At 29.2% G+C, this 20,897-nt stretch overlaps 1 protein-coding gene and 3 non-coding genes across 4 annotated transcripts in view; 2 read left to right on the forward strand and 2 right to left on the reverse strand.

Moving 5' to 3' along the window:
* LOC130548565 (peptide chain release factor 1-like) overlaps positions 1 to 14,122 on the forward strand; it is a 33,270-nt gene extending 19,148 nt beyond the window's left edge. Inside the window, exon 4 of the mRNA XM_057325404.1 lies at positions 14,009 to 14,122. Coding sequence (XP_057181387.1) covers positions 14,009 to 14,122 — 114 coding nt within the window. The remainder of the gene's footprint in view (positions 1 to 14,008) is intronic.
* On the reverse strand, positions 832 to 922 carry trnas-gcu (transfer RNA serine (anticodon GCU)). The gene has a single exon. It is a non-coding gene; the product is annotated as a tRNA-Ser (tRNA).
* trnah-gug (transfer RNA histidin (anticodon GUG)) lies at positions 4,956 to 5,029 on the reverse strand. Its single transcript has one exon. It is a non-coding gene; the product is annotated as a tRNA-His (tRNA).
* trnad-guc (transfer RNA aspartic acid (anticodon GUC)) lies at positions 6,061 to 6,133 on the forward strand. The gene has a single exon. It is a non-coding gene; the product is annotated as a tRNA-Asp (tRNA).
* Positions 14,123 to 20,897: the final 6,775 nt, after the last annotated feature.

Here is a 20,897-nt window from a genome sequence, read left to right on the forward strand (position 1 = left end):
TTTACAAGCACAAATAAACAACATGATATTAAGAAAGAAATCAGTGAAGTTTCATCAAATGTCCAAGAAGTATTATTAGTTTCAGGTATTTCTAGTGATCCAGTAATAGATATATCTAAATATAATCTAGACCCAACACCGCCTGAAGGATGTTTACCATCTGAAAAAAGAATATCAAAAGGGACAAAATCTGGATGTTATGACTATTATGTATTTTCCCAATTTTGGACAAACTCAATGTGTGGAAAATTCAACCCTGATGGTACATGCATAGATTTCCAAGAAAGTTATGCAAAAAATGATATAGCATTACATGGATTATGGCCGCAATTTGACACAAGTGTTTATAAAAACCCAGTTTTCCCACAACAATGCAAAGGAAATAAAGACAAATTTATTTTAGCTAAATTCTCAAATAGAGGTACAGCAGAAAGAGTTAAGGAATTATACCCTAACAATTTAAGATTAGCCAACCATGAATGGAGCAAACATGGAACATGCACACAATTAAGTGCTGAAAACTTCTTTACATTATCAATAGCATTGCATGAAGCATTAACTGTGCCTCAAAAACTAATTAACAGCATTGGACAAAGTTTAAGCTACAATGACATTGTTAAAATGTTTGACAGACCAATTATAATAGCCTGCAGACAAATTAATGAGAAACAATCAATATCTGAAATCAGAACAGGTTTAACAAGAGATAAGCTACAAGCAATAAGCATAACTAATGATGAAGAAAGCACATTATGTGATCAAAGCAAGCCTATTTATGTAACAAAACCAAATAGACAGTAGGTTTGTAAACAGTATAAGAAAGAGGAATGGTGGAAAGGAGGGGATTCGAACCCACCGAGGTGCTTTAAACACACCTACTCCCTTAGCAGGGGAGCGCCTTCAACCACTCGGCCACCTTTCCTTTAGATTATACTTTATGGTTAACATTTTGAACAAAAAAAAACAACCAAATTCTTCACATTAACAGGTTAAAAAGAACAGAATTGAAGCAAAATTTTTCAAAAATTCTATTTCTATAAAAACTAAACTATTTCCCAGCTCTCTACATCACCATCAACAACAAGAAACAAAGAATTACATTTTATTTTTTCTGCATTTATATCTTTAATCTTGCAAAAAGTCTTATTATCTCTTTTTTCTACTTTTCCTAAAAAATGTTTCCATTCATAATTAATTTGTCCTTTAGTAACCTTAATAGGACTAATATCAATCTTATGAAAAAGTATTTTTGATCTATTAAATTTATAATTTCTTTTTTCAGATTCATCGCATATATCATGTAAATAATTAGAAATTGCATTAACAGGCAATGAGTGATTTTTAAATCTTATCAACTGAGGATGATTTATATAACCCTTAGTATTTCCGAGCAAAACATTTTGTGCAAGCAAAGTTTCTCTCCATAAAGCAACTAAGCCTTTTGAATCTAAATACTTTTCATTAATAGTCCAAATACGCATATAAAAAAATTTACCCTATAAATTAACAAAAATAATTTATTAGAATCTAAAACACTATATTAGTTTACAATTGTAAATTTATAATTGTAAATAACTAAAAAATATTTATTAATTTTAGTGATTAATATAAAACTATAACAAGCAAACTTTCAAATAATCTTAATAAAGCCTTGCAATTTTCTACATGAAAGGACAATTTTCATAAATTATATTAAGACCAAGCAATATTAAAAAACAAGTTAGCAAATACAGATGCAAAATAATATTTGTGAAAAACAACAACCAATGATAAACTTGTAATATTAATATAGATAAGATTTTGCTTTCAAAGATTGCATATAACCATTACATTTAACCTTAAATATTTAACCTTAAATAAAGTTGTATTAGAAAATAGAGTAAATATAAGATAGCTTTGGAAATTATATTATGATTAAAGTCACTCAAATAGCAAAAACACTAATGATATTATTTTTGCCAATTTTTGGGTTACTTTCATATATGAATCTAAATGTTGAATTATTACCAGAATTTGAAGAGAAGATAATTAAAATAATAATAAAAACAGAAGATACAGAGCCAGGGGAAAATGTAGAAAAAATAATCAGGCAAATAAACGGTTCTATACGAAATATCGAAGAAATTTCTTCAATTCAATCGGAGTCAAACCATAATTATATATCTTCAACTGTTGATATCAAACCTGGGTCAGACATTTATTATGTAAATTCTCAGATAGAAGGCAAAATCAAGCTTTTAAACCTAAAAGAAGAGATTTCTGTAATACCAATGTATCTAAAGCTTAATGATTTTGTTCCAGCATTAAGTGTTGTAATTTATGGGGATAAAGATGACTCAGATTTATTTGAAATTACGAAAAAAATCAAATCATCAATAGAAAAAAATCAAGATATTCAATTAGTTAAAGCATTAAATCCAAAAGAAGAAAAAATACAGATCATACTTGATCCAGAAAAAATGCAGTCAAATGGTATATTAGCTGGAATGGTTATTTCATCTCTTGAGAAAAACAATTTTAGAGTTAATAAAGTTGGTAAAATTAAAAATCTTAATAAAGAATTAGACATTATATTAGACAGCAGACTTGAAAATATTGATGAAATAAGAGATTTACCTATAAAAAATTTACTAGACAAAACAGTAAAATTATCTGAAATATCTGAAATTGAAACAAGCAGAGAAGAAATAAGAAATAAAATTTACTACAATGGAAAAAATGCAGTAACTTTAAATATCTTCAAAAAAGACAATGGAGATCTTGTAAAAATAAGCAGTTTTGTAAGAGAAATAATCAAAAATACTGATATTCCTGATGATATTCAAGTATCAATAACACAAGACAATTTAATATCAGCTCAAAAACGTGTTGATGACATTTTAAGTTCATTAATAATATCTGGAATAATAATAAGCATTTTAGTTATTATCTACCTAGGGATCCAAAACAGTATTGTAATTGTTATATCAATGTTATCCACATTCTTTATGTTATGTTTAGTGCTATATTTAATGTCAATAAAACTAAATTTATTTGTTATGTACAGCATACTTGTATCTCTTGGAGTAATTATAGATAACAGCATTGTTGTAACAGAGGAGATGCAAAAAAATCTAACAAAAGGCAATTCTGTTAAAAAATCATATGAACTAGCAATTAAAAATACATTTACACCTCTTTTAAGTTCACTAATGACAACATTAATTGCTTTTGGAACTCTTTTCTTTATGCCCAACAGAATTGGTCAAGCAGTATATTTCCTACCACTTACAATCAGCATTACAATTATCATATCATTCATTGTAACAATATTTTTTACAGGAACTTTAGGATCAATATTTATTTCTCCGAAAAAAGAAATAGAAACAAGAATAAACAAATGTACATTAACTACAATTTATTCTAAGACATTAAAGTTATTATTTAAATATCCTATTTTAGTTGTTGCAAAAATAATTTCAATACTAATAATAATACCTCTAATACTAATTTATTTAAATGAAAAAGATAATATAGTTTTCACATCAGACATTGAACCAAATAAAGTAATTATTCAAATAAAAGACACAAACAATTCTTCTATAAAAGAAAAAATAGATACAATAAAGAAATTAGAAAACTATATCCAAATATATAAAACAAGAACAGAGGAAATAGAAATAACGGGCATAGAAAGCAGATTAGAAGATACAAACAATGAAATTGGCCAGATAATTATTTATCTTCCTGAGACAAAAAAGACTGAAGATAGCAATAAAATTATTTATGAAACAAGTGAAATCATCAAACAGAATATGCCAGAAATTGATTTTAATATAACAAAGGAAAAATTCTTATCAGCAGCAAGCTTATCCAACAACTATGATGTAAATATTGAAATCTATGGCCCAGACTATAACAAAACACTAAAAAGAGCAAAATTATTAACTGAATTTATAAAAAACAACTTAGATGATGTAAAAAATATCCAATCTGATGTTTACAATACTGAAAAAAAACAAATAAAGTGGAAAATAAATAGAAAAAAAACTGCAGAGTACAACATAAATCCTGATTTAATTGCATCAGAAATTGCAATGTTTGCAAATGATATTAAAATAGGAAAGCATCAAAATAAAGCAGACATAGTGTTAAAATATGATGACAAAAATCAAACATCTGAAATATTGAAAAAATACAAAATACCAACTAAAAATGGACTTATTCCATTATCAACATTTATAACAGAAAAAATAGATTCATATCCGGAAAAAATATTATCAAAAAATGGAGATTTCTTATTTTTAATATCAATCAATACTGACAAAATTTATAAAGTAAAAAAGCAAATAAAAAACTGGAATAAAGACAATAAAGAAAGCATAAAAATATCTTTTGGCAGACTAGAAACTGAGGAGAAAGAAATTTATGATTTTTTCAAAAAATCTGTTCTTTTTTCATCAATAGCAATGTTCATAATTCTTTATATCCAATTCAAAAACCCACTTAAAGCATTTATTGGAATCTCTTCACTTATTTTTGTCATACTAGGAATATTAGTTAGGTCATTAATCATATCCAATCCATTCAACATACTCATAAACAGCATTGGAATGATGTTTTTAATGGGAATTGCAATCAATAACAACATAATAATCATTGATAGATACATTAAGCTCAGAAAGCATGAATTATCACCAGTCGAAGCAGCAATAAAAGCTTGTGAGCAAAGATTAATTCCAATTATTCTCACTTCAACTACAACAATACTAAGCATGCTTATCCCCGCATTTAAGTTAAATATAAATTTTTCAAAAATGATAATAGAATATAATTCATCTTCAATTATTTGGGCATATGACATGTCAACTGGAATAATATTTGGAATGGTAACAAGCACTTTAGGAAGTTTATTTATAATTCCAATAGTAATTGCATACTCTGATATTTTATTTGAAGAGAAGAAGAAATAATGGGGTGATGAATCGGGATCGAACCGACGACCTCCTGAACCACAACCAGGTGCTCTAACCTACTGAGCTACCACCACCAGATTGACAAAGATATTATAGTATCATCTATATTTTTACACAAGAAGAATTATTTTCTGTACAGATTTTTTCTATCTGAATAGTATTATGAATAATATCATATTTCTCAAGTAAAAAATCATTAATATTTTTTATTGCACTACAGTTATCATTGCTATTTATAATAACATGCATACTTGAAATAAATTTATCTTCTGTCAGATGCCAAATATGAACATGATGTACATCAGATACAAAAGAAAAATTCTTTTTAATATCAATTGTAATCAAATCCCTTTGAGCATGATGTGGAGATCCATTACATAAAATATGAATACATTTTCTAATAATTCTTATTGTTCCCAAAATTACCAAAAAGCTCACCAATATTGATCCAATTGAATCAAGTAAATCAATATCATAGTACATACCAGCAATTGCAACAAATATTGCAATGAATGAATTAAATAAATCTCTTAAAATATGCAATACAACTACTCTAGTATTTAAACTTTTTGAATTATTAAAAAGTAATGCAAAAGAAATACAATTAATAATCAAGCCCAAAACAGAAATAGAGAGCAAATGATCATGATCATGAATATGATTTTCAACCAACAAAGAAGAAAATCCATTTATCATTGTTCTAAAATTTATCAAGAACAAAAAAATACCATTAAATAGTGCTGCTAAAATAACGTATCTATAGTAACCAAAAGACTGATTTTCACTAACATTTACATCAATAAATGAAGCACCAAACAAGGCAATCAATATTCCAACAATATCATAAACAGAATGCATTAAATGGTTAAATATAATGAGAGAACCGGACTCTTGGTGTACATAAAATTCTGCAAAAGAAAATAACAAAGTAAGTACAAGTACTACTAAAAGATTTTTTTGTGACCTATTAAAATTCATAATTTTATATCTTAATAATTAATATCAATGTTTATTATTTAACATGCATTAAGATGTTAGAATATAAAATTACTATCAAAATAATATTGACAAATCAACAAATTCTACCAAAACTTGTATATAAAGTGGAGGTATAGCTCAGCGGTTAGAGTACTGGCCTGTCACGCCAGGGGTCACGGGTTCGATCCCCGTTGCCTCCGCCACTTTCCCAAATTAATAGATTTTAATAAAAAGTAATAAAATGCTAACTAACAGAGAAATTTTAGTATTAGTATTTGTTTTTTGATTTTTCTTAATAAAGAAATGCTTGAATTTGGTAGCTTCTATCAGACTCGAACTGATACACCTTGCGGTACTACCTTTTGAGGGTAGAGTGTCTGCCAATTCCACCAAGAAGCCACACAAACTAATAGTAATATATTTTTTATTTTAATTCCATAAAAATTTTATTTTATTACAAATTTTACTTACTTAATTAGTAGCTATGATTATAATAATAATGATGGACACATCTTAATATTGGAAATCTAAAAATGCACAAATACAGAACTAATAAATGTGGAGAACTAAGTGAACAGAGTTTAGGAAAAACAGTAAAACTATCTGGATGGTTAAGCCGTAAAAGAGATCATGGAAATCTTTTATTCATAGATTTAAGAGACCATTATGGTACTGTGCAGTGTGTTTTTGAGTCCAAATTCAAAGATTTCAAGCTTGTAGAGTCGATTCCCAATGAAAGTGTAATTACATTAACTGGAAAGGTAATATTAAGAGATCAAGAAAACATCAATGATAATTTAGTAACTGGCAAAATAGAAATTGCTGCAGAAGAGATAAGTGTAATATCATATGCCAAGGAACTACCTCTTCCTGTATCTGGATGCCCTACCGAGTATCCTGAAGAAACAAGATTAAAATACAGATTTCTTGATCTACGTCGTGAAGAAATTCATAAAAACATAGTATTAAGATCTGAAGTTATATCTTATATCCGCAAAACAATGATAGAAAAATATGGATTTAAAGAGTATCAAACTCCTATTTTAACTTCATCTTCTCCAGAGGGAGCCCGTGACTTTTTAGTACCATCCAGACTAAATCCCGGGAAATTTTATGCTCTTCCGCAAGCCCCGCAACAGTTTAAACAGCTAATCATGCTTTCTGGCTTTGATCGTTATTTCCAAATTGCGCCATGTTTTAGAGATGAAGATGCTCGAGCTGACCGCAGTCCTGGTGAATTTTATCAATTAGATATAGAAATGTCTTTTGTTACACAAGAAGATGTACTTGAGTTAAATGAGCAATTAATGAGGGATATTTTCACAAAATTTAGTAATAAGAAAATCAATGAAGGTCCTTTCCCATTAATTTCATATAGAGACTCAATAGAAAAATATGGAACTGACAAACCAGATCTGAGGAATCCTCTTATAATTCAAGACCTATCAGAAGTTTTTATTAATTCAGGGTTCAAAATATTTGATGATGCTGTAAAAAATGGCAGTGTAGTAAAAGCCATCAAATTACAATGCAAAGACAAACCAAGAAGTTTTTTTGACAAATTAAATTCTTGGGCCAGATCTGAGGGAATGCCAGGATTAGGGTATTTAGTTTTCACAGATAATGAAACTCAAGGTCCAATTGGAAAAAATCTGAACAATGAAAGTATTGAAAAAATTAGAGAACTAAGCAGCATTGAACCAAATGATGCTTTATTTTTTGTTTGCAACAGCAAAGAAGTTGCGCAAAATTTTGCTGGAAAAATTAGAACAAAACTTGGACAAGATTTAATTAACAAAGATGAATTTAAATTTTGTTGGATAGTTGATATGCCTATGTATGAATGGAATGAGAAGGAAGAAAAAATTGATTTCTCACACAATCCTTTTTCAATGCCCCAAGGTGGACTTGAAGCACTAAAAACCAAAGATCCTTTAGATATTCTTGCCTACCAATATGACATTGTTTGCAATGGAGTAGAATTAAGCTCTGGAGCAATAAGAAATCATGATCAAGAAATAATGATAAAAGCTTTTGAAATTGCTGGATACAACAAATCTGATATTGAAGAAAAATTTAGTTGTTTATTCAATGCATTTGCATATGGATCACCGCCTCATGGTGGTATTGCCCCGGGGATTGATCGTATAGTAATGTTATTAGCTGGAACAGAAAACATTAGGGAGGTAATAATGTTTCCCATGAATCAAAAAGGGCAAGATCTTCTTATGTCTGCACCTTCTGTAGTTTCTGACAAGCAATTAAAGGAATTAAAAATAAAATTAGATAAAGCAGGAAATAAGATAAACTAATTCCAAATTTTTCAATTATATGATATTATTTTGTGAAGACATCTTAAATATTCTAATTAAGGATGATTTTGCCTAGTGTATCCATAAGTGGGCAATTTCTTAAAAAATGAAGAGTAATTTTATTGAAACTATAATTGGCGGGATTGTACTTGTAATTGCAATAGGACTTATAGTTTTTACTTACATAAAGACAAGTAGTTCTTATGGAGTTATTAACCTAACAGCAGAGTTTGAACATGTCAGTGGTCTAAGTGTTGGAAGTGAGGTAAGAGTCAGTGGGATGAAAGTTGGAAAAATCACCAAACTTGTAATAAATCCTAACACTTATAATGTTACTGTAAGTTTTTTAGTGAACAGCAATATCAAGCTTACTGGAGATTCAATTGCAAAAATTGAGAAAGACAGCATTCTTGGAAACACTAACATATCAATTGAACCAGGTGGTGACATTAGCTCATACATCAAAGATGGAGATCATATAACTATCACAGAGAGTGCCATAAACATTATGGATTTAATTTCAAATATAGTTACAAATTTTACATCAAAACAAAGATTAAATTAATATATTATAATGAGCAAGCAATTTAAAACTTCAATTTTAATATTAACTATATTAAGTATTCCATTTTTACTAAGATATAAGATATTTGACATTGCATTTAATAGTTTTGTAGATGCCTACCTAAGTGTAACAATCTTTGTAGCTGCAACATTAATGCTAGTTGAAGTTATAGAAAAATTATTTGATTTCAAACTTGAAGAATTCAACACTAAAAATCCCAAATACCAAGTTTTAATATCATCAATACTTGGAGCCTTACCTGGATGTGGAGGAGCAATAATTGTATTAACACAATTTAGTAATAGGAAAGTATCTTTTGGAAGCACAATAGCTGCTTTAACTGCCACAATGGGAGATGCATCTTTCTTACTTTTATCTAAGCAACCGCTGGTTGGAATTGGAATAATCATATTATCAATGACAGCGGGGATAATATTTGGATACATTGTAGATTTTATACATGGCAGAGATTTCTTAAAAGTAGAAAGCAAAAGTAGATTAGCAAAAGAAAAAAACATTATACCTATAAATAATAAAATTATGAATGCTAACATAATTTGGATAATAATTCTAATACCAGGAATAATTCTTGGACTAACAAAAACAATATTTTATGGCATTGAAGCTAACTATCCAAACTTAGAAAAAACAATGAATATAATAGGATTTATTGGTTCTGCCTTATCAGTTGTAATGTTTTACTACAATAAAAACTCAATAACCATAAATACAATCAACCAACAGTCTTACATTACAAAAATTATAAATGACACAAATTTTATAACATTTTGGGTAATATTATCTTTTCTTATGTATTCTTATACAACCTACTTATTTAACATAAATTTAGAGAATTTATTTAACAATCACAGAACATTACTACCGCTTATTGCAATACTTATTGGATTTATACCTGGGTGTGGGCCGCAAATTGTTGTAACAACGCTGTATATAAACAATTTAATTCCACTTTCAGCTCAAATTGGAAATGCTATCAGCAATGATGGGGATGCTCTTTTTCCAGCGATTGCTGTTTCACCCAAAGCTGCAATATTAGCAACTGTATATTCTTCAATACCTGCATTAATTATTGCATATTCTTATATGGCAATCTTTGAATAGATTTATGAAAGTAAAGATGTATCCAAATATAATTACCATAGGAAGTTCTGATAATATTAGTGGAGCTGGGGTTCAAGCAGATTTGAAAGCATTTTCAGATTTTGATTGTCATGGAGCTAATGTTATAACGAGTGTAACAGCTCAGAGTTATAGTAATAAAGAGTTATTCAGTTATCAAGACATAGATTTAGACAATATATCAAAGCAATTTGATTATATAATCAATGAATTTCCAATAAATACAATTAAAACAGGAATGATTTTTAATACAGAAACCATCAATCTAATATCAGAAAAAATCGAGCAATATAGGTCAAAGTTAAAAAATATAGTTGTTGATCCAGTATTAACCAATAACAATGGCAAATTATTATTTGGACAAGAAATAATAGATTCTATGAAAAATCATTTAGTAAAGCTTGCAACGGTAATAACTCCGAATCTAAAAGAATTCAAAATATTATTTAATAGCAAAACAGATAATATACAAGAGATACAAAAAACACTAAGCTGTGATGCAATTATAAAATTTGGCAACACAGAAAACAAAAACACAATGATTGATTACTGTTTTTCAGAGGAGAAAATACTAAAATTAGAAGCAAACAAATTAAATAAGCAAAATATCCGTGGAGATGGATGTAGATTAGCTGCAGTTATAACTGCATTATTAAGCAAAGGATATTCATTTCTAAATGCTAGCAAAATTGCCAAGGAATATGTTTGGAATGCAATTAATAACAATCAAATACTTTCTCAAGAGATCTAAATGATTATATCACCAAAATTAAAGTATCTTACAGACAAACAAGTCATTGAATTAGCCAAAGTACTTTGTTCTTCTAAGTCATCAATTCAAGAAGATTACAATAAAGTTTTTCAATCAATGCTTGAAAGAGGTTTATCTGAAAATGAAGCAAAAAAAATAATCAGAGTATTTAATGACAAAATTACTTATGATCAAGAAATAAATATAGAAAATTCCTGCAGTATATATAATATTAATGGCTTTAATCAAATAACCTATTTAATGGTCAATTACATATTAGCAGCAAATAACAACCCAATTATTGGACATTTTTGTAATCAAGATACAATAAAATTAATAGAAGAAGAGTTAAATCAAAATGTAAATTCTTCAATAGAGGAAGCAACTGAATCTTTAATAAAAAATAAAATTTGTTTTATCAATAACAATTCAATTCACCCATATTCAGAAGACTTATGTATTGAAAATAAAGAAACATTATTAGTTAAATCATTAATAAAAATAAATAATGCGCCTTATTGTATAATTTATTGCCCAGATAAAAACATTGCGAATTTAGCTTTAAAATCAGCAATTGAGATAGAATTTGAAAGAATAATGACAATAAGCAAAAGCAATGAAGAAAATATTTTACATTGCCAGATATATGAGAATTCAATGCAAAGAGATTTAGAAATTAATAGCCTAAATTATGGGGTAAAACTAACAAGAAACAAAACAATAGAAATAAATGAAAGTCAATCAATAATTCAATCAATATTTATAGGCTACAACTCAATATATAAAGGAGAAATAAGTTTATTAACCTCTCTTGTATTATATTTTACTGGGAAAGCCACAGATATTGATGAAGGAATTCATATAACGCAATCAATATTTGAAAATAACAAAATAACAAATTTGATTAAAAGTATTAAAAAATAATCCCTATTATTCGATAAATTTATTAAAAAATTTGATAATTAAACCAAATTTTAATAATTAACAATTCAACATACCTAAGAGTTAATTAGTTAATATATGGTTTAATTTATGCCTACAATAGAAAAAAATTTGGAAGTAAATAAAGTAAATAGTATATCAGAGGAAAATTTACAACTAGAAGGTTCTTCAGAAACTGATATTGAAGACATGATGAATAATGTAATAGAATTCATGAATTCTTCTGGACATTCTTCAGAAGATATTAATTCTTTAAGCCTTAATGATTTTTTTACCAAAAATTCAAATCCTCTGCCAAAATTCCCTTTAGATTTAGATGATGATACTATAGATAATTCACCAACAGCAAGAGAAAACATTTTGGATGTAGAAGATATTTCTAACTCTCAAAATGTTTTAGATGAATTAGATTTAAATAAAAGTTCATGGGATCAATTAAAGACAACAAGAAGATCAGAATTACCAAGAGATGGAGATAATAGGAAACTATTATTAGAGCTTACCAAAAAACTTTCTAATGAAGAAAAAGGGCTAGCTATATATGAAACTCAAAGAGATCTTAAATCTTATGGTTTATCAAGGTTAGAGATCCTAGAAGGATCACCAGAGGAAAAAGTCAGAAGTATTGCAATAACAAATTGTCTATATTCATGTTGTAGGCCTATTGTTGATTTTTTCTCTCACATTAAATCATCTATTAGTACAGCAATTAAAAAATCGCAATTTAATAGGAATGTAAAATCTTTAACAAAGCAAACAAAACAGTTAATTGATAAAACAACAAAATCAAGTAGTACTGAAGGAAATGAGCTTATAATTCCAGAATCAGAAAAAGTAAAAATTATTAAGGCATTAAATAAAATCTCAAAACTATCTCACAAGATTAAACTGAAAGATCCAACACTGCAAGAAATATCAACAAGAATGGTAGCAGCAAAAGCAGCAAAAGAAATCCTAAAGGATAGAGATAATAATATTTTTGCTAATGATAATGAGAAAATTTTTGCTCTTTCAGCAATTTTTGATGGACTAACAAATATTAGTCAAATAAAATACCATGAAGGAATACAGATTGTTGAAGAGGTTATGCATCATCTTCTTGGTGAAGAAGCAAGATTATTTTCAGAAGGAGAAAGAGAATATATTGCTGGATCAATAAGAGTAAACAAAGAAGAAGCAAAAGGTATTTTTGAAAAATTTCTCTTATCAGATAAAGAGGAAGATTTAGCAAAATTTACAGAAAATAAAAATATCTCATATTATAAAGTAGATGACATATTACCTAATGATCCAGAAGAAATAAAGACTCAAATTGCTAATGGAATGCTAATGCACTTACCAATAAATGAAATTAGCAAAGATATAAACCCTGTAATATTTGTAAATAATGATGGTCCAAATCTATTAAATATTATAAAAAATTTCCTCTTACAAGATATAAATCAAAAAGTATTAAAATCTCTATCAACATATCAAAATACTGATGTCAATAAAAGTGTTTGGAAAGTTTTTGTAGATCATATGCAAAAAAATAGAGAAGAAATTAAAGTATTTATTCATGAAGATAAAGTCCATGTAATAGCTATTAAAAAGGAAATTAACTTTAAAAAAATTCAACTTAGTGAAGACAGATATCCAATAAAACTGGGAGAAGGTTCTTGTGCACAATTCAATTTAGAATTTTCAGTCCCAATCATATCTTTAGAGCAACAATGTCTTCATGGTATAGAATTTAACAAACTAAGATTAATATACTCACTTGAAAAGGACAAAGAAGCATATAGTTTAATAAACCCAATATATAGTAGCAATTACCAAGGTGAAGAAGTTAGTGAAGAAGAAGTTAGTGAATATGAATTTACTGAAAAAGAGAATGATATTTATGAAGAAGAACATATATATGAAGAAATAGATAATTACAGAACAAAACAACCAGTTAATAAAGCAGAAACAGTTTATAAAGAAATATCATTAGAAGATATTAAACACCTAGGATCTGATAAAGATTCGTTAGATCTGGAATCAAAACTGCTACCAATTAAAAATCCAATTCCAAAGCCACCTAGAACATACAAACATACATATCCAGCAGATTCTAATAAAACAGAAAACCAATCAGACCAAGCAGAAACTGTTAATAAAGACATATATGCTAAAGTAAAAAAAAGAAGAAGTGAAGAACAAAAGGATGAAAGCAAATTTGTATCAGAGAGTGGCAAAGTTAAAGAATTTGACTTTAGAGAAAGAAATATACCTAAGAAAACTACCAATTTAAAACCAGATACAGCATATCAATCCCCTACTAATGTAAAAAGTACTGACCAGGATTCAGAATATCAGACACCCTCTGATAATTCATCTTCAGGATACCAAGAATCTGAATATATTACAGAATCTGATATACCAAGAGCTGCACCACCAATACCCCAAACAAGAGGAGCAAGACCACTTGTTGATCCATATTGGATTACAGATTTAGAACTATTCCCTCCTTCTACACCTGATGAATATAGAAGGAAACTCTCAAATATAGAAGAAGTTACAGAGTCTTCAGATGAAGAAGCATATCAATCTCCTAGGAGTATAAGAGCTATTAGTGATCAAGATTCGGAATATCAATCTCCTAGGAGTATAAGATCTAATGAAGAAGCTTTATCAACTAACTTTGAATATGTTGATCTATCTGAACCAGAAGGATCTTTACCAAAACCAGAGGAATTAGATGCTATAAATCTTGCAAAAGAATCAGACAGAGAAAAACTACAAGCTGCAAAATTACTCATCCTAGCTGAACAAGGAAGAAATTCAATAGATAGGTGTAGAAAAAATCAAGAGAAATTAGAAGGAGAAATTAAGGAAACAAAATTAAGGCTAAGTTTGCTTCAATCAACAAAAGAAAATAAAGAAAAAAATAAGAAAAAATTAGAAGATAAACTAAAAAATCTAATGCAAAAGTTAATGACAACTAGATCAAAACAATCACAATATGGTCAAAAACTCAAAAGCTTAGATAAGAGTCTTACCAAAGAACAAAAAGAGGAAAAATCTACACTTGAAGGTCAAATAAAAGAAATATCATTAGAAATAGAAAAAATAGATAAATTACATAAACAAGAAAATACAGGATTAGCAGAAAAAGAGTCAGCATTAAAAGAACTAGAAAAAGAAATTAAAGAAAAAATATTCTCCACTGCATCTATAGTAGAAGAATCAAACAGATCATCAAAAAGATCCAAAGCACTAAATGATTCACTTATGAGGGTAAGAGAATCTACAAATAAAATTTATGAAAAAACAAGGGCCAAAGAAGAAGCAGAAATAGACCTAAAAATTGCAGAAATGAATTTAGCATCATCAGAAACAGATTCAGAAATTAAGAAAAATAAAGAGTTATGTAAAAAAGCCAAAGAAAAACTAAAAAAATCAGTTGAAGAAGAAAATTTTGAAGTAAAGAAACACTCAAGTCAACTTAAAAAAGAAGTAGAATTTTTTAGAAAAGTACATGAAATAGATCAAAAAGTAAATGAAAAAACTGAAAAAGAACTCTTACAGTCAATTCTTTCATTAGAATTAGCTACTTCAGAATTAGAAAAAGCAAATGAAGAATCAGATGAATCAAAAAAGTCCAAAGACATTGAAAGCTTGAAAAAAGCAGCAATAAATGTAGAAAAAACAAGCAAAAAATTAAGAAAGGACACAGAATATGCAACTAAAAAATTGAAAAAATTAGGCATTAAATTTGATAAAGAAACTGTAGAAAATAATGAAGGTTATTTAGAGAGCAAAAAAGAATTGCTTCAAAAAATACAAGAAAAAAGAGAAGAAAGTGTAAAAAAACAATTATCAATAGCAAAAAAAGAACTAGATAGATCAAATAACACAGAAGAAGAACCTGTTGAATTAGATAAAATAATCTTAAAACTAAGTGAGGCAAAAAGTTATAGAAAACCTACAAGATTATTTTTAAGAAATAACCAGCAATCAAGAACCAGATCAGCTAGAGAAGATCTTAAAGATTTATTAATATCTAACAGTAGTGATGATTTCACACTAGAATGCATGGACAGATGTGCAAAAAAATATCAAGAATCATTAACTGATATAAGTAAAGACTATCAAATAAACCCAAAACAAATATTGCATAATAATTTGACTTCAATATTACCTAAGTCTTTCTTAACAAAAAGAATAAAATTAGAAGATATTAATAATCTCTACACTTCAACAAGCAACAAACTCGAATTGCTCAAATCACATGGCAATAGATTCCAACACCTTAAAGAAACATATATTAATTTGTTAAACTGCATTCATGAGATGAAATATGAAAAATTAATTGCATGTATCAATGAAAGAAAATACTGCTGTGATAGTATTCATTTAATAAATGAAGAAGAAATTGTTTCTGGAATAGTATCAGCAATGGATGAAAATATATCAGATCATAATAATAGAACTGCAGCAAACAAAGGAATATACTTCCAAGCATTTTTAAATGATATGCCAAGATCAGAATATAAATTCTCAATTTTAAATTCTGCAGGACAAATTGCGGAATTACCAAAAATTACAAAAACAAATGATAAATTATGTTATACAGAAAACAATACAGTTTTAATCAATAGAGAAAAACTATCAGAATGCAAAAATAAAGAAGAATGTGTACAAGAAATTATAGAAATTTTATCTTCAAATAGCACAGATATTAATAAAGTGGAAATTGAAAAACAATTAAAAAATATCTCATTCATTGCGAATCAAGCAATTTTCGCCCCTACATATACAGCTACTATCAATAATCCTAACTCAATACAGGAAGTATTTTTCTTGAAATCTGTAAGTAACATGGATGGTGTTTCATCTACACAATTTAATATTGTAATAGGTCCTGATAATACAAAAGTTGAGTGTTCAAGCAGAAAAAGTATTTCAAGAGTACAAGGTGATGGGGAAAGATTACCATCTGATCAAGATGTAAATCATAATAGCTCATCTAGTACAACATTTATATGTCTAGAACTTAATAAAAATGATTTGCAAATAAAAAGTGATGATATAAAATCATTAGTTTTAAATTACGAAATCAAATTTGATTAGTGATTATTAAAGTCTTATTTAAAAAATAAAAAATAATTTTACCAAAAAATAATAAAATCAAGATAACTAGAATACATTAAAATCTAGAATTAATTTATTAAACTCAAAAAACATTTATTCAAATAAGACTTTATTAACTCAAATCAAAAAAGGTTTAAAATGCCTAGCAGTATAAATAGTAGCCCAAGCAATAGCATACAAGATATTCATACCCAGAGTAATGATGGTATTGGAAGTCAAGATACAGAAAATCAAGAAACCAATATAGATGAATGTTATGATGATACAATAAGCGCACAAGGAGTCTCTGCAAGTTCAGTTATTCCACCTCTAAATGAAGATGGTGATCAAATGTCTATTGGTCAATTTAATGGTGATGATGACATAGAATCTTGTGCATCATCTAGAGTAAGCCCAATTATTGATCGTAGTATAGAAGAATTAATTAAACTCAGATATGATCTTGAAAAACCTGTTACAAAAGACCCAGCAATGCTTAGGAGAATAGCAACCAAAATTCTAAGGAAGGAAGGAATTCTAAGATTATATGAAGAAGGTGAAGGTGAAAAAAGACCAGGATTATCAAAGGTTGATTTATTCTTAAGGAACCAAGAAATAAATTCAGATGATTTACAGGAAGGATGTTGTTCTAATGGATGTAGATCATTCATTAGAAGATTAGCAGATTCATGTAGTGATCTTGTAGGAAGACGAAAGTTAAAAAATGTAAGAAATGCAGGAAGAAAAATATTAAAGAAAGCAATGTCAATTGAAACATTAGGGGTTGTTAGTATTCTAAGTCCTAAAGATTTTAATTCTATCAAAAAAGCAATGCAAGAATATGTAGAAAAATCTTGTAAATTAAAAAGCTATGATGGACCTGTATTGCAAGAAATTGGAACAAGATTTGCAGCTATAGTAATAACTAAAGAAATTATAAAAAGAGATGAACAACAAGAAGTTCTCAAAAAGTTTTTAAGCCTATCAGAGATGTGTGACACATTATCAATAGTAGAAAAAGCAAAACATAAAGAAGCAATAAAGTTCATAAATGAAATTTTAATTCAACTAGACATCAACAATGGAAAAAGTTTCTGTAATGGTGATACAAATGAAATGTCTGGAATTATAAAGGTAGAGCATACAGATTTAAGTTCAATTTTAGGATCACTAGTAAAACCTAACCGAATAAATGAAAATTTTATTAAAGGAAAAGAAGGTAGTGAAACTTTATGTAAATTTATTACCCCTCTTACAATAGATTGTAAAAGGACAAAAAGAGAAGTTAAACGTCTTATAGATTTAGACAATGGAAAGAGATCACAATCACCACATATTCCTATAATTGAATTTGAATTAGATGGAAATAACTTACAAAGATCTAAAGCAAATTTTGAAATTGGTATAAAAAAAGTACTAGATCATAAAGGCTACCTTAATGCTAATGCCGAAACAGTATCAAACTTTTTAACCAACCTGCTAGATGGAAAACTAAATGAAGAGCTAGGAAAAGTTCTTTTATCTTACAGAAATAATTATGAAGAGGGTGATATCTGGAATATTATTTCAAAAGCATTAAATTCATCAGATAAAGAAATTATAATTCATTCAAATAGTCCTGCAAGACCAGTATTAGAAGATGGAGGTGCAGAGCTTGATATAGAAAATAATAGAGTTTATTTTGAAATACAAACATTTACCGAACCTGAAGAGATTACAATAAATCCAGATGAAAGAGCAATTGACTTAAAATTAAAAGAATCATATGTAAAATCTGTTGTAGCATTTTCATTAAGTGCAGATTCATTATCTCAATGCAAAACAACTGGAATAGAATTTCATCAGGCAGAACTTTTATACAACCTAAAAATGACAGATGGTTGTTACCTAGCAAGAAGAGCAAATATTTATAATGATGCTGAAGCTAAATTGAAAGCAAACAAAGAAGTAGAAAGATCTCAAGAGCCATCAAGTATAATTCAAGATTATTGCTTTTGTTGTTATGATGACTCAGATGATGATTATACAGACATGCAATCAAGACAAGTAATTAAAGAAGGATACAGAGACTTAATAGGATTTAATGGTTTAGAAGTAGCAAATCCAAATATAAGATCTAGAGATATAAGTTCTGACACAAGTGTACAAGGTATTAAACACTATGGTGGACTTAGAATAGATGACCCAAGTCAAGTAAGACAAGATATATTTGTCAGAGATGGGGAAGTTTTTCTTCCTGAAAAGAAGAAAAGAAAATATGTTCCTAATATTGAATTATCTGGTTCAGAAGAATCTATTGATATAATAACACATACAAGACGACAAAGGTCAAGCTTTGAAGAAGATGTTTTCCAACAACATGGTGACCAATTAAGCCAAAGGGGTCAAGATGATGTAAGATCATCAGATAGTGATGAAGAAACACCTCCTCAACCACCTCAGAGATCAACTTCCTTAACAGGAACAGAAGAACATACTATAGAAGGAGCAGCAGGAGGAATAGGAAGAAGAACACCACCTGCTGAAGAAACAAAACAAGAAGTAGAAATAGAACCTAAATATAGTCATTTTATAGATATACTAGGTGCTGAAGAATCATCCTATGTAGATCCTAAAACAGGAATAATAACAGTATTTTTAGATGAATCACAACGTAGAACATTAGAACTTCTATATGAAAATCAAGAAGATCAACCTAGACAATCAACAAGAAGAACTCCTCCAGTTAAACATAAGAGGGTATTTATGGATGATTATCTGCCAGGAACAGGAGTACAAAGACCTACTATAACAGGATCTCAATCTCAACTTAGTATAGAAGAAGCTCCAACAGAAGATGGAGAAATGACAGAAACAGGAGTACAAAGACCTACTATAACAGGATCTCAATCTCAACTTAGTATAGAAGGAGCTCCAACAGAAGATGGAGCAATGACAGAAACAGGAGTACAAAGAACTACTGTAACAGGATCCCAATCTCAACTTAGTATAGAAAGAGCTCCAACAGAAGATGGAGCAATGCCAGAAACAGGAGCATCTTCATCTGAAGTAGGCAGTAAGAAGAAAAAGAAGAAAAAATTTAAATTCAAAAAATTACCATCAATCGAATTAGCATTACCATCAGTATTTAAATTTAAAAGAAGAAAAAAATCAGTTATACCAGAAACTGAATATGAAATGATAACAATAAAACCTACTTCATCTGAAGAAAGCCTGCTTGGACCAGAAGTACCTCCAGTTGAAGGACCTGTACAGCAACCAGCCCAGGTAATCCTACCTCCATTTGAAGGACCTGAAAGATCAGAATCTGAAGGGGAAGAAACACCTCCTTCAAGCCCAGTTACTAGAAGATCTCCAGTAAGACGTCATAGCAGCTCAGATGAAGACAGAGGACCAGTTGGTGGTCTACAAAGACTAGCAGACCAACCAGGTGAACAACCTGAGCAACAAACTCAACAGCCTACTGAGCAGCAAACTGAGGAAACCCCAGCTGAGGGAGAACCATCTCAAGCTGAAGGACCCGTACAGGAACCAGCCCAGGTAATCCTACCTCCATTTGAAGGACCTGAAAGATCAGAATCTGAAGAGGAAGAAACACCTCCTTCAAGCCCATTTGGCAGAAGATCTCCAGCAAGACGTCATAGCAGCTCAGATGAAGACAGAGGACCAGTTGGCGGTCTACAAAGACTAGCAGACCAACCAGGTGAACAACCTGNAGCTGAAGGAGCATCTGAAACAAGACCAGCATCTCCAAAGAAAGGGGAAACTATATTCATTCCACTAAAAAGGCCTGTTCGACAAGTAAGAAAAGTTTCATTTCAGTTTACAGAAGATGAAGACCTAGTAAGACCAGAAGCACCTCCAGCTGAAGGACCTGTACAGGAACCAGCCCAGGTAATCCTACCTCCATTTGAAGGACCTGAAAGATCAGAATCTGAAGAGGAAGAAACACCTCCTTGCCCATTTGCCAGAAGATCTCCAGCAAGACGTCATAGCAGCTCAGATGAAGATAGAGGACCAGTTGGTGGTCTACAAAGACTAGCAGACCAAACAGGTGAACCTGTTCAAGAGCAACAAACTCAACAGCCTACTGAGCAGCAAACTGAGGAAACCCCACCTGAGGAAGAACCATCTCAAGCTGAAGGAGCATCTGAAAC

This window comes from Triplophysa rosa, linkage group LG25 (genome assembly GCF_024868665.1).
Source record: "Triplophysa rosa linkage group LG25, Trosa_1v2, whole genome shotgun sequence".
In the NCBI taxonomy this organism is placed as follows: Eukaryota; Metazoa; Chordata; class Actinopteri; order Cypriniformes; family Nemacheilidae; genus Triplophysa; species Triplophysa rosa.